A 15,331-nucleotide genomic window follows, 5' to 3' on the forward strand; every position below is an offset into this window, starting at 1 on the left:
ATGTTTTTCTTTTTGGAGTCAAACATATTTGTAAGTTTTGTGAAAATTATATTTCATGACAAATTTTGCGAATCAGATTTGACAAGACGTAACACACGTTAAGGAAGCTCAGAAGAGTGGCGGATCGGGCTAGTTGATGCACGCCTGGCATTTTTCGAAAGCGCTCGTCCATGTCTGCTCCTTCTTTGTCCGTGTTGTTTTAGCGCTTTCGAATAAAGATTAAGGAATCTCTGTCAAATATAGTGTAATTGCATTCACAATTGACGTGTTTCATTAAGTTTGAACCTCATAGTTTCGGAACCAGAAAATTATAAGAACCCACAAAATACGGGCATTTTTCTACTGTAGGGAGAGACACGTACCGGCCCGTCCATTCCGCGTCTAGTTTCCCACCACCGCGGGAGAGACACGTCCCGGCCCGTCCATTCCTCGTCTAGTAGTTTCACACAACCGCACTACTCTCGCACGATTGCCGGCTGAACCAGAAGAACACCGTACCAAGCGAAACAGTGATACCATGTTTCCCACATCAGTCTCACAAACCGCGTACTCAAAGTATATAAGACAAGACACACCGGTCAGGAAATAAGATTCACGTTTTATTGCGTACTAGCACACAGCTTGAAAGCAGCCATTCTGCCATTCCGTTTTTAATCTGGACAGCTCTGAACATATGCACGAAAAGAACATCGCGGGCGTGTGGGAACGCCTTTATTGCGGATAATGTCTGCTTGTTACGTTGAAGAAAAAAAAAGTCACGTGACACGATGAAACCAGTCAAAACAAGGCACTAAGGAGATGATGTTTCGGCCACATCTGTGAGTTGAAAAAGGCTGCTTCTCGAAGCGGGCAGGACGGATATATATATGTACACAAAGACGTATAAACTCATACACACGCACACACACGCTAGTCAGTTTAACCTAAAAGAACGGTAATGAATAAAATGCTTAGTCGTCAGCTCAAAGACTGCTCCCCTTTTTGCACCAGAGAGGACGGTTTTGGCAGCTGTTGGCGATGAGAGACACTTTGGCGTGACTGATTCGCTGTGCCATCTTGTCCCCGCGTTCTATCAACTTTCCGGAAAAAAAAACAGTTTATGTTACATGAAGGAACACAGCGCGAGGTCCGTTCACATTCTGGCAGGAGATTCCTGTGTCAAGCACACACACCCGTTACCGTTACGAAATAAAACGATGAGTTATACAACACCGAAAGCTTAATCAAGGTACGGCATCCGAAATCGAAACGCTTTAGCCTGCCTTTACCGATGCACCTTCAGCGTGACGTCATGCACAAAGTGCGCACGCCAGTCGCATCATAAACAGCGCTGACACCCCTGTTTCCAAGCAAGGGCGGGAAAGGGAAACGACAAAATGATAGCGCAGCACTAAAACGTTGTCCAATTTCGAAGTCACGTCACCGGATGCTGTGGCGGGACAAGTCTTCCGGTGTCCAATAACTCCCTAAAGTTCGCTTAGCCGAAGTCATCACCTTTAGAAAATGCCGAAAGCGTTCGGCAAGTTCGTCAAGATTAGACTCGTTTGCGTTCGTGTCATACGCGGAGAAAACCTGATGAAGGGTTACCGCCGGAATATCTCATTTCTTCTTGAAAAATGCAAAATTCAAGCGTCTACTCGTCCTGCGGGGAACCGCGCGGCCGCGTCCACATGAAGCGCAATTCCAGCTTCACCAGCGAAACTATAAACGTACGAATGTGTTCGAAGGTAAATGCGTTGCAGCGGAGGGGCATCGTCTTACATCGGGCACCTTCAGAGAGCTCACACACGCTTGCGTCAGTACAATGGCGCCCTACTCAAGGAATGTCGAGGACGGAGTTAGCTGTTGTGAGAGGAAGGTGTGAACCCTTCCAGACGAATCTGAAGGATCGCCGCTGTTGGTTAAGAGTGAAGTTAACGACGTAGAAAAGCGCCGCTATCTGGGGCGGTGACGCTACTCCTTGAGTCTTGCGGAGCTCTGGTGACTCGAGGAGGGTGATTTCATTTGAGGTTCCTGGATAGCGTGACGTCCTGCGGGGCGCCGCCATGTTGATTCCCCTGGTGACTCTGCTGGATGTTGATGTATTGCCGCACCAGCCTCGATATCTCGTGGGCCTGGAAAAACAAGCGGTAGAGTATTGGGAGAAGTCACAAGGCCGCTGGATATACTGTACACAGCAAACCGTACATGGCGGCAATAGGAGCTTTGTGACGAGCACTCGACTGGTATATCACCTGGACCAGGATATATCGAGCTCGAAGGGGATTGCAAAATAGTTCGATATATAAGAAAATTCTATGTATAAAAATGGTAATAGATAAGCTCACCCAAGCTAGTAACGCGCTTCTTGTAGCGACGTGCAGCCCGCCGTTGTGCTGCCGGCGCGCACTTCGCTAGTTGTTGCTAGGCCTAACCTGTTGGAAATGGAAAGGCACGAACACACTGGCGGCAAAACGCGCGCGAAGCCGCTTGCCGCGAAACATGCTGCGGCAGCGAGTTGATCTGCCGCGCAGAGGATGGGTCGAAGAGCCATTTTCGGCGGCTTGACGCTGCCGCGGAGCGGGGAGACCAATCAGGAGCGCCCGTCTTAGTTACGTGGGGAGCGTCTGTGTCGCCACCTCTTGGCTCCTAGCAAAGTTACCTTCCAGAGGCGGCAACGGAGCCGCGCACGCTCCTCCACTAGAAAGGATCTCGACCGGTTTGGCATGAAAAGAGCTTTCCGCGGCGGCGCTCTCCCGCGCACTCCTCGTCGCCGGTGCGGCCGTCCTTTTCGCGCCGCGAATAGTCTCGTCAACGGCTTGCCGCGCGTTTTTCCACCAGTGTGTCCGCACCTTAAGAGTGCTTGCCGTCCTGTTCCTGACAAATGCGAATGCTTCTCTTGCGCAAATGTAAAATCACGCAAGCACTTCTTGAAGCAATGGAAATGTCAAAGCTGGGTATGATTGCGTTAATGCGCCCTAAACTTTGCCGTCGAAAAAGAAATGCTGCATCTTTCACCGGGGTTAGGATGTGCTCCATAAGAAGAGACGAGGTATAAAAACCACCGTTCATACTTTTCAGTACACGCATTGTAACCATGCGCAAGTCAACGCCAAGAGCATAAATACCGCTTCCTCGCAGGCACAAAATCAGTTGGAAGTAAGCAAGCAAAGTGTCAACCCAAAAGACAACGTTACTCCATGCGCATTAAAGAGGTAGAACGAACTGTTGTTTCAAGGCAATCAATATACTCTACAATCCGAATGCTATGTGTGGATCTACGTTAATAAGAACTAACACTCACAAATTGAAGGCAACAAAATTACTTGTACTCGTGCGTTGGGATGCATACCTGGTCGGTCTGTATGCGCGTGATCTTCTGTACCATGAGGTTGCCACACTTCATGTCCAGGAAGAGGGTCCCGTCTTCGGCACGGACTTTACGCGTCGATATCACCTCTGAGAACGGGTACATCCACACCGACTCCTGCGTGGAAGACGCCAGAAATAGAAAGATCTATAGAGCAACGAGAGCCGAGTCCATAGAGCTAGTTTCTTACATACAATGCAAAAGGCTTCTGCCTACGTCACCAGAGCATCCGTACAGGGGCAAGTCCGTAGCACTTGTTCCTTACATACAAGGCAAAAGTCTTCTGCCTACCTCACCAGAGCATCCGTACAGAGGCAAGTTCGTAGCGCTTGTTTCTTACATAAAATCTACCAGGCTTCCGCCTACTTCACCAGAGCACGAGTAAAGATGCAAGTCCGTAATGCTAGTATCTTGCATACCATTCAAAAGGCTTCCGCCTACGTCACCAGAGCACCCGTAAAGAGGAAAGTCCGTAACGCTGGTTTCTTACAATGCAAAAGTCTTCCGCTACGTCACGAGAGCACCTGTACACGCAGGAAAGCCACATCACGTCGATAACCTAGAAGTTGTTATAATCGCGCTTCGCACTCCAAAGAACACTCACCATGACATCTGTCTTTGAAGTGAATAAACATTTTCACTCTATCCTACATTCTGTAGGAGCACAGTTAAAAATATGAATGGCGCCCAAACACCTCTTTCCTGGCGCCATTTGACAGCCATTTCAACGAGCACAATGGCAGCGGGTTGCACTGTCCCCCAGCGGTAACCTCATTCCGTCGCTGGAGCCGCTGGCGCCACCTGCTGAAGCTTCCTGTAACTAGACGTGCCTACCTTATTTGTTGGTATCGAGAAAACTAGGAACAGCAAGCGGGGACTGCGTAGCAAGAGAGGGTGCGTTTCGGCTCAATAGCTTCTACTTCTTTGCCAGAGAAAGTTGCCGCGAAGCATAGCAGCCGCGCGTATAGTGTGTATACTCTGTGTAAAGGAAAAGAATAAAATGTCAGTGACAGTGCACCTGAAGCAAATGAAACTAAGAGATGCCTGAACTGGTTTCCTGATGTTTTCTGCATTGACCTGCAATAAGAGCGAAACGAGACAGTGGTTGCTCTACTTACGTGCGTGACGACATCGAGGAAGTGGATCCCTTCGCGGTTCAAGGCAAGTATGTGCTCAGCCGTGACGTTCTCGTTGCGAATCCACTGCGAAGGAGAAAGAGAGGAAAGAATTGGCACCCTCTCCCAGCTAGAAGAACTGTCCAATAACATGCTTTACCCTAAAGTTGCATGGTCAAAATCGTTGCAGATCAAATATAACATCAAGAGATGCTTGTGACTTCAGCGCTATTACCCGCCTAGAACATCGTAACTTAAGGCTACTTACCACAATACTGCTCGGAGTAGGTATGTTGCATTTTGTTGTAACAGGCCCGCATAAAGCGGCATAGATGAGTAAGCTTGCTGATTCTTTCAGCTATCTAATTGTCACGCTTGCATTTCTCATCGGATAATAAAAAAAAACAGATGAAGATTTTAGGGAGCTTTACAGGGGCCGGGAAACACAAGGAAAAGATTTCGGTTTAAAAAAAATTTTCCAGACTAAAAGCAGAGGTTTCTTAATTTCGTTGTCCTACCAGCAGATCGAAGACAAGAATATACATGCGAATGACAAATTTCTATCTAACGGAAATCAATATTTCCTTCTGTCTATCTGGATACCAACAGAATTTACACCTGGCGACCAAAATCCGGTCCGTATATTCGGGGCTCCTCTGAACGAAGCACTGCGCACACTGTCAGATTAATGTCGCGCAGTTCAGAACCGCGGAATGTGATGCAACCAACATTCCCGAGAGCGCACATGCGCTAGAGCCAGCGCTTACTTTGACTGCAAAGAAGCAGGATCCAAAGAGTGGCCACCTCTGGAGGATGTCTGCACAGAGCAAGAACACAAAAACCAATCAAATAAATCAGCCGGCAAGGCATTACGTTGGCATTACGTTGCAGGCATTACGTACTACATTGTTGGCAGGTACGTAGAAAGGAATTTTTCTCGGGAGGGGCCCAAGATAATTTATTGTGCCCCGGAAAGGGGTAGAATGGGAGGGGGGGGGTGTTGAGCTCAATTTTGTGCCTGATTTTGTGGATACGTCCCAGATATTTGGCTTTTACTACCTTAGCGAAGGAGGAGTACATAAAAGGCATTGGCTACCTAGTCCGCCATGAGAAGGGGAGACTAGGTCGCCTTATAAGATAATCTGCTCTTGAAACGGCACCGCTTTGATATTTAGAACCTGACACAAATGTAGAAAGTCCCACTCACATGCTCAGTGAAAAATTCCAGAGTCGCGCCTGAAGGGAACATTAAAACTACAGTAGATGCAAAAATATGCTGCGCGTATCAATTGGCATCTCATAACAAGGGCCGGCCAGAGAAAGAAAAATGAAATGTCTGCGATGGAATACGATATTCAAAATAAGTAAGAACGCTAATTATACAGGGGTGAGAACGAACTACGGAAGGCAGTTAGATATCGAGGCACCCGTCGTAAGAATATTATATACATTTGACATTGATAACGGTGCGCTAAAATTTGGAAAACAGCACGAAGCTATCACGCAAAGATAAAGGACAAACATGCTCAACATAAATGAGAAAACAAAAGCAAGTTTAGGCAGGATTGTGCCGGAACTGCCTTCTCTAATGACGGGTGGCGACCGTAATCTCAGCCGTTATACCTACGCCCGCCTACCATCCATCATTAGCAACCCAACCAACAATCATCCTGTTGCATTTTTATGTTGCCTGCCTGTGCGTACTCATACGTGTTGGAAGAGAACAGAAGAGCACTGACCCAGACACTGGGCCTTGGCCTCGGTGTTGGTGAGGGCCATCATGTCGGCCCAGTTTCGCTGTACCAGGTCCACCCAGTGCGGAGGCTTGACTTCCTTGCTCGCCAGCACGGGCTTGGGCAGAAGGTACTTCACTTCATCCCTGTGGTCCACCAAATGGAAGGGCACGTGAAGTATAGACAATGTAAGTACAGGCACATCATCTAGCGCTCGGCGAATGACTCCCGCAAAGTGCAGTCAACGCCGAGGTCTTCCAAAGGCGGACCCTTAAGTAGGTAATTAATGATCGAAGGATAAAGAAAGCGAAAATTCTCGGACGATCAATGCGCATGGGAAAGCGTTAGCATGTGGGCTCCAATTTCATCAGCGTACTGACCCGTTGCACTCTCTTTACGCAATGACGCAAACTAGCGCGTGCGCCACGGATCTGTGGCGTGCTCTGCGCTGCATCGCAAAGTAGTGGTCAGTAGTGGTACAGGGCGAGAGGCTTGCAGTTTAAAACGCGGGGAGAAAGGCTGCGGCGATGCGGGAAACTGTGTGGCGTCTTGTGATCTCTATATTAATGAGATTATTCAGTCTGCGGAGGAGACATATAATGAACCGACATGCAGAATCACCATGGTCATCGAAGTCTGCGTTCCGAGAGCAATGCGCTGCGCTTTGGTGCGGAGAGTGTAAGCTGCACTGGAAAAACTTTGAAGCAGAGTGCGCAATCCTGATGCATGTGTCTAGTATTGGGGACACAGGAGCTTCAACCGAAAATTAACTTTGATATTAATAGGTGTTTCTAGACTATGCTTGTAGGGATGAGTAGGAATAGCGAGCTTTAATGTGTGACAATGAAATCAGGTGGCTGCTGAAAATCATGGCACATATGCTTCAAGATCACTTTTCGCGCGTCCTGGAAACTTCTGTCCCAGATAGTGCCCTCCAGAAATTTGATAGTGATGGCGATGAAGCGTGGGAGAGGGCGGCTCGTATTATGGAGCCATATGATTTGAAGCAACAGTATGTTCGGGTCTTTCATTTTCCGGCAGTTTTCCCACGCCATGAACAAAAATTAGCTGTGGTTTAATTCTGGTCAACCCTAGTTGAATTGTGAAAGCTTCGTTTCCTCGGTTCGTCGTCTACGCAGCGTCTCATTCCGACGCTGTCGAGGACGCAAACCGGTCTCTTCCGCACTTGAAGAGTCACTCCGGGACGTGGCACGACTTCTTTTAGCCGCATCTTCGTTACGCCGCTTCTCGAGTCGTGCGGCGCGCTCTTCTGGCGTCTCTTGAGCGCACTGTCACTTCCTCGCTTCGCTCTGTCGTTGTTGCGTCTCTTTCGCACTCTCCATAACGACTACAATACACTGAGGCGAAGCGCAAAGATATATACCCTCCGCGAGGCGACACATCCTCTCCCTCTACCCTAGCGGAGCACATCTGGTGAGGCGCCATCTGTTGGAGCGCGGCTCCGGCATTGCTAGGCAACGGCGTCTCAAGGTCGTTCGTGGGCCACGCATATGACATACGGCGCGACGAACCGAAATTGCTCGCTGGCTGGAGTAGTAAAGCTTTCGCTTTAAAAACACTGCGGCAATGACTGAGTGGCCAGAGCAGCCGCAAGCGAATCTGATCTGTTTTCACCACCATGGGTTAAAATCCCGTTCGAGCCCATGAGTATGGCAAACTCTTTCATGTTTTCTCGGAGGCTGTACACAGACAGACGGACGCCGGGCTTTCGTTGGTATGATTGTTCTAATGCTAACGCACTTTTAAAAGAAAAGAGGGGTGTTTTGGGGGGGGGGGGGGGCACCGAACAACACAACCCTGCGGAGTCCTGTGCTTCCTCTCTGTTGTCTGTTTTTAATCTACACTGTGATCACCGAGGCCTTGTGTTCTCGGCCTGAGGTCTTATCGACCTATAGACAGCCTGTTTCTCACACTTACTTTGAAGGCACATGTTGCATGTCAGCCGCTCTGTGAAGAAGGGCAGCTATCCGCGCAATGTCGCCCTGCAAAAGAAGTCCCGCACTGTTATCTGCCACGAAAGTACGCGTTCACTTCATACTGGTTAGAAATCAAGAAAATACTTAACGCCACAACGATTAGGTCGTCCGGTTGCTTTCACTGAAGTTGCATAATTTTTGTCGGACACTGCTCAATAATGAAAATGTTGAAAAATGGTACGCTAGAAAATAACGTGCTTCGTTATGCGCACGGTCTAAAGCTATTTCAAATCGAGCCATAATAATGTGTATTCGCTTCACGTACGCTTTTCCCGGAGTTTAACGTGCGTGTCTCTTGCGTACGCTAAAATATCGCTGATAACATGGCGGGGCGCTTATAAGCACGAGCCCTCGCTTCGGAGTGAATTCACCATTGTTACTTTACGTTTTTCAGAATGTTCACTGGTCATTAACGGGACACAGCATCGGACTTTCACTTCATCTCATCTCGCGTATAAGAATAAGTATTAGCTACAAATTTGATTTATTTTTCTTCAGAATAACCATATTTCAACTCTTAGGCCTGAAGGGGACCAATGGCTTGATAAAAATGATTACAAGCAGATGGCGCCACTAGGCTCACGTTACCTTTAAGCGTATGTAAACGGAAACGCAACTAATGGTTCGGATCTGATAAACACCGCAATGTTCCGCAAATGGCTTGCGCTTTGCGTACGTAAGCGTACATACGCTATTCCAAACCTGCAAATACATGTCAGGAAGGATGCGGCAAACATCCCTCAGAGGAGGTCCCCAGGCCACTGGCGTGGACCGATTGTCGTGAGATCGCGGTTAATCCGATTTCCCGGAGGCTTTCGCCGTTGGCCTGAATATTCAGGCTAAGCGGTTAACCGGTCGAATTGGCTGTCTGGAGGTCTACTTTGAGGGGCATTCACAGCTGCCTTTTTTACTTGTGTCCCAGTACATGTGTTAGAAGATAATGTGCTGACGTGGTAGAACATACAAGAGCTGCTCCTAATAAGGGAGTAATTACTCATTGACTTTTACCCCAGCGCAGCCATACGGCTACAAAGGAAAGCTTATTACAAATCTACTCCACCTTGGGGGTTTCCCCTAAACATTTGACCGAAGAGCTGCTCACTTCGCTGCATGCAAAAAACTACGAACAGGTGCGAACATAAATAAACGAAGACCGTTTTGCCGTTCTAATTGCAATCACGTGTTCCCCACTGGATATAAACAAGCATTATCTGCCCATGAAGAAGCGCACCAGTGTCTACTAAAAAGCTGCACATTGCGCAGCTGTCAGTTTGTCAGGTGGCGCGCAAAACTTTTTTGAGGGCAATGACGTACTCTGTTTCCTTTTGATCGCGCACGTACATTGCTAATTCTATCCAGTCATAATTAAACACGTCACGTCCTTGGCAATGCAAGTATTTAGCTCAGACAGTTCAAGTGCGCCGCCGCACATTCGACAGAGACATAGAAGAAAAGAGGTAGCCAAGCACACTCCTATTTTTCTTTGTGTCGTCTATGCGGCGCTCGAACAATATCAATGACCACAGATCTGCCACGGTTTCGACACTTCCGAAAATATTTACTCTAGCAAAAGACCTTGACTACCGCATACAGCCACAGCGAAATATTCCGCGCTGGTTCGGTGCTCTAAGCTTTTCGTCGACACTCATGGAAGCTTAAAGGGACCATGAAACGATATTTACTACGGTCCGGAAAAAGCGCGCGTGCAGTCGGTATTCTATCACTCGTCATCACACCGCGAGAATGTTTGCTCTATCTTCTTCAACACCGAAGATATCGGCGATTTAAATTAATGCTATTTTTCTCCCGTCTTCGTTCATGCACGTCAACGCGCCAGAAAGAAAAAAAAATTGGCGGTGGTGTAGCTCTGGTTAAACCTGCAGTGAAGCGATAGCTACAGCTCGCCGAGTTGAACTTGGTCACGTGATCAACCACGTGATGAACCATGAACCACGTGACAGCGTGGCGGCGCCGCCATGCTGAAGGCTGGAAGTGCTACCGTAATGTAGCTATCGCTAAAAAATTAATAAAAAAAAGTCTGGACTGGACCCCATCACCCCCCATCCGCCCGCGTCACTCGATTCCTCACTACGTGAGAGGGAAGGGCGGCTAAGAACAAGCGGTGAGGTGTCGCCCTAATCGGTTGCGACCATAAATATTCAGAGAGAAAGAAATTACTTTATTTTGTACCCATCAAAAATGACGGCGGAGAAGGCTTTATGTCAAACCCTATTCATTCCCCTAACCCTCGGCGAGAATCCCTTGGGACTCGGCGGCGGTCAGGGCGAGACCGATGACTTTGCGTTGTTCAGCTGCTTCGCGGGTGAGTAATAAGGCCTACCAGGATTGTACATTTTTGTTCGGGTCGTTATATAAAAGGCTGGTCCAGACCATGCGGACTAGATCTGCAATGCTATTGCAGTGAGTACATCTAGGATTAAGGACCTCTGGATGCCATTTACTGTACAGTTGAGGGTTTGGAAACACCCCGGTTGGCAATTTCCTCCACATGATTTCCTCTTTCTTACTGAGCTGTTTATCTGCTACTGGATAAGGCTTACTACCGAGCTTATAATGAGAAATTATTTCATAGAATATTGTGAGTTAGTCACCAGAAGGAAGGTGTTCCTCGCGGGGAGGCGGCGCGTCAGCGGCGATCAACCGAAAAATGAGCCCTCGGGCGATCGCGTGCGCCTTCTCGTTCCCCCACTGGCCCTGATGAGCCGGGGACCAGATCAGTGAAATTAGCTCTGATTAGCTCATAAATATACAAAAATTATTTGTAAATTATAGGGTCCCAAGCAGAGCTTTTATATCTGCCTCGAATACTCAGAACGATCAACTCTACAGAATTGTTGCATTAGTATACAACCATCAAAATTATTTGAGGGACCAGATCAGTGAAATTAGCTCTGATTAGCTCATAAATATTCAAAAATTATTTGTATAGGGTCCCAAGCAGAGCTTTTATATCTGCCTCGAATACTCAGAACGATCAACTCTACAGAATTGTTGCATTAGTATACAACCATCAAAATTATTTGAGGGTCCCTTTAAAAGTGCATCTGTGTTTCCCACAGGAACTGACCAGCATGGGGTCCGGCAGGCGGCGTCCCTGTGGCTGGACGAGCAGCAGGCCCTCGAGGTAGTCTGGCGCCACCTGGTTGAAGATGAGCTCAACGTAGAGCGCGTTGTCCAGCCGCAGTGGGAAGAACCACACGGAGCGGCAGAAGATGAGGTAGAACACATGGCCGTTCTTGATCAGCTCCGTCGTCACGTCCAGGATGTACTCCTCGCGGCTCAGAGGCATCGTCAGTGGATCTGCGGGATAGGCATACGCGAGGAAGTTGCCCTTCATTCCAAAAATTCCGATTCTTAGGAAACCCTTAAAATACATGTGATTATACTCCCACAGATACTAACTGCAAAGCGACAGTCAGTCACTGTTAACATCCACACGGGCGGCTAACAGTTCGTTGCGAGGACTAACTGCAGCAGTTGGTCCCACTTTACTCGGCTATGGACCATTGTGTGGCTGTGAACAGAGGATTTTGATGGTCACTTCAATCGACTAAAATTGAGAGAGAAAGTCCACTGAGATAAAATTAAGCTCACTTGGCTACTCGATGAATCCACTAATTCTATAAGAGGAGAGGGTAAAATACCACGGATGCAAAAAAAACCTATTTCGCACCGTCCCACGAGTTCCCCATAACGGCGATTTAAATAATTTACTCGTGATGTCAAGCCCGTGGTTGCCTAAATTAAAAGCGTTGTCTCTTTTTTTGGAGGAAACGAGAAAGCATTCGGGAAATCAGAATAGAAAAATGAAGTTCTCTATCGCTTGCCATTGCAAAGTTCCGTTCTCTCACGTCACGTTTATCGCGGAAAGAATGCGACAAAACTCGCACAGCGACTGCTCTAGCGATGCGATGGTCCCGGGTTCTAATACAGGACCAGGTCGAATCTTTATTTAACAAAAAAGTTTCTGTAAAATCTGTATTGTTTTCGTTGTAGCCGTATAGCTGTGCTTGGGTGGATGCCAGTGAGTAATTACTCCCTTAGTACAAATCTATTCCACCTTTGAGGTTTCCCTAACAATTGCACGAACTGCTAAAACTTCGACGACTGGTAGCTGATAGAAAGGACTCCGTAACCGCGACATACCGCCTTCGACGATGCAGTAGAGTGAGAACTCGTCCATTTCGGTGCTGCCCCGCACGCCCAAGATGCCGCAGATCTCGTCAATGATGTCCTCCACAACCGTCGTCGATTTTGTGTTAATCACGCGCTCCGTTCCTCCCGGAAGACGGTAGATCTGCCGCTTGGAGTTGCGACCGGCCTGCGCAGACAACGGAACGCTTCATTCACTGCCTTGTTGTTTTGCATTGTTCAACAATCAAACACTATATTCACTGTAAAGAGTTTCAGAATACACTGATTACAATGCGAACATGAAAATAATATTGACTTACAGCACTCATTGTTTTAACTACTGCCACGAAAATAAAGCAAAAAGGACTCGCCGATATCGCTGCTATCTCTTCGATGCTTGGTACATTCTTCCGACCTCCGTACTTGAAAGTCTTCCTTAGATTCTGTAGGCATACCATAGCAGTACCTGCAAAAAGCGGGCATGGCAATGCTTACACGATTCAATATGACTCGAGAAACTCGAGAAAATATGGTTCGAGGAACGTTACGAATATCGGAGATAACAAATAATCATTGATCGAAACCAGTTCACCGAACGCCTTGCCCTATTATAGGTGTGTAATTTGGCGCCAAACACTTGGGGGAAAACTTAAAAACGAAATTAACCAAAAAAAATGCCGCCACCGTCCGTAAGACGTTGAAGTAGCGAGCGTTAGCTGTTTGGCTTACTAGATGAACAAGGAGAAGAACGCGCCGCTCGTCTCGAGAAACGGAATGTAATACCCTTTGAAACGGGGCGGATTGCCTCCATGCCCGGCTACGCGTGCACGCACCCCGCCTAGCGGAACGGTTAGTGTTCCTGTATATGCTCCCGCAGGGAGCAGAGTTGTGCGAAGGTCCGCCATTTTGTTCCAGGCTCTGCGGGAAAGCAGCTCCTCGAGCGCACGGGGCTGGCGTTGTAGATCAGTTCGCTTTTTTTTTAAAGCATACAAACGGCGCTGGATTGCGGGAATCCTTTTTTTTTCTTTTTACTGTCTCAGTGCTCAGGGATCGATGCTAAGCCCTTCATACTTCGTTGAAAAAAACGCCGAAAAATAATCTGATTTGCCGAAAATATCATACAGCATGACAGAAAGATCGCGGAATGACAGCGATAGCTCGCAGTACGGACATTAATGGCGCAGAAATGCTTGAAAATGAAAAACCTGTGTGAGCTGTGCGATGATTAGAAGTGCGGTAATACATCTCCCTGCAGAATCACATTGAAATACATTATTCTATAGGGTTGCGACCGCCGATGTTGCACGAAGCTTGTGAAACCACGCTGCATACGATGTGAATGTGGGCAGTCAAAAGCAATGCATTTAGCACGCAATTAAGTCTAACCAACCAAAGGCACAGATATCGCAAACTCGCGCGTTTATCTTTCACGAAATATACGTATCATTTGTTGCTCTGACTTCTAGCCCTCCATTGCATTTTTCCTATGGCATGGTCATCTTTTCAAGCCAAACACATCACGTGCCGTACTTCTTTAATAGTTTCCAAGGATCTCGAAAAGTGATGTGTATCTCTTTCTGGTGCTGTTATTTGCTCGTTTTTCCCTAAGCACTGTTGCGTTTTCTCTTGACCTACTTGAAATATATTTACCTTTACTGCATTCTGAAATTACTTTGTTTTGGACTGCTGCATGCTTTTACTCAAGGAAAGATAATTATCCGAATATCCAATTTTGCTTTCAAGTATTTCATGCTATTTTTGTTCCCCTCTCCTCCAGTGTTAACATCCTTGTCAGTGGAACCAAAGGGTACTCTTAACAAATAAAATAGTTAAATAGCCTAGGCAAAGCTTGTTGTCATGCAGAGAGACTGGCCTCCCACTTCTGTGTAGTAGACTGGGACTAGAACAAAATTTCACATACAGTTCGCTTGTCAAATATTCTTTATTTCGCAAAACACACAATTTCTGCAAAATGCTGTAGGTGGCAGCAGAATAAGCAGACAGGCTGGCAGCGGCTGCACATGAGAAATGCTCTGTGACGTACAGTTAGGTTAGGAACAAAATCTTTGTTCACATTTTCATTTGGAACTTGTAGCGTTACAGGAAAAATGAAGATAATTTGTTGATGGCAAACATGAGTCGTCGCATGGAGTTTGAGCGTGCCTGCTGAACAATTTATAATTTATATTGAACTGTAATTTTTCTCAGACCAGGCTGCCGTCACTGCACACTATCAAAATATATACATATGGAGCGCACGGAAAAGGCGGGAACACACCGCAGCCGACTGCACCGGACGCGTCTGATCACGATGGCAGCCGAGAGGGTACTGGGGCTGGCGAGGAACCGGCGTTGCGCCTGGAAAGTTGGCTCCTCCACTTCAAAATGGAACACACATCGTCGGCGGAATCACGTGACGGCCGCTCGGCGAATGGCGTCAAGAGCGGCGCGAGGAAAACAGTCTCGCAACTCTGCTCCCTGCGGGAGCATATACAGGAACACTACGAACGGTCACCACCCAGCGCCATCTATCAGAGAAATTACGATGCACGTCTACCCACTGTCGAGTTGCACCCCCTCAAGATACGTCCCAAAGGGAATTTGCTTCGTTTGGGAGGTCAAGGTGGGTCTAGATTTCGGCTTGCGGTGCGATATGGGAACGCTTCAATTAGTAATTGCATGTATGCACAGTTTTCCTCTTCTGTAATTGTGGTTTTCTTTCTATACCACAACCCATAGGGTTTTATTTGCCTACCAAATTCGGCATACAACTGCCCCTGGATGGGTGCCCGTTGTTGCTGGAGTATATATATAGCGGAACGAATGTATACATGTATAGCGGTCCCGTAACGGGACAGTTTTTGCCCGTTGTTGTTGGAGTATATATAGCGGAACGAAGTATACATGTATAGCGGTCCCCTAACGGGACAGTGTCCCTACCCGTTCTAGGATATTTTTTGGTGAGGGGGGAGGAAGGGATGA

The 15,331-nt window shown here is 47.4% G+C and overlaps 1 protein-coding gene across 2 annotated transcripts in view; it reads right to left on the reverse strand.

Annotated features, from left to right (window-relative positions):
• Positions 1-578: 578 nt before the first annotated feature.
• The window catches only part of LOC144101493 (unconventional myosin-XV-like), a 128,668-nt gene continuing 113,915 nt past the window's right edge, over positions 579-15,331 (reverse strand). For both annotated transcript variants that reach the window (XM_077634672.1, XM_077634673.1), the window contains exons 46-54: positions 12,721-12,815; positions 12,362-12,536; positions 11,283-11,515; positions 8,136-8,200; positions 6,204-6,343; positions 5,232-5,281; positions 4,468-4,551; positions 3,332-3,466; positions 579-2,114 (exon numbers count right to left, since the gene is read on the reverse strand). In XM_077634672.1, coding sequence (XP_077490798.1) covers positions 2,001-2,114; positions 3,332-3,466; positions 4,468-4,551; positions 5,232-5,281; positions 6,204-6,343; positions 8,136-8,200; positions 11,283-11,515; positions 12,362-12,536; positions 12,721-12,815 — 1,091 coding nt within the window. In that variant the 3' untranslated portion in view covers positions 579-2,000. The remainder of the gene's footprint in view (positions 2,115-3,331; positions 3,467-4,467; positions 4,552-5,231; positions 5,282-6,203; positions 6,344-8,135; positions 8,201-11,282; positions 11,516-12,361; positions 12,537-12,720; positions 12,816-15,331) is intronic.

The sequence above is a fragment of the Amblyomma americanum genome, chromosome 8 (assembly GCF_052857255.1).
Source record: "Amblyomma americanum isolate KBUSLIRL-KWMA chromosome 8, ASM5285725v1, whole genome shotgun sequence".
In the NCBI taxonomy this organism is placed as follows: domain Eukaryota; kingdom Metazoa; phylum Arthropoda; class Arachnida; order Ixodida; family Ixodidae; genus Amblyomma; species Amblyomma americanum.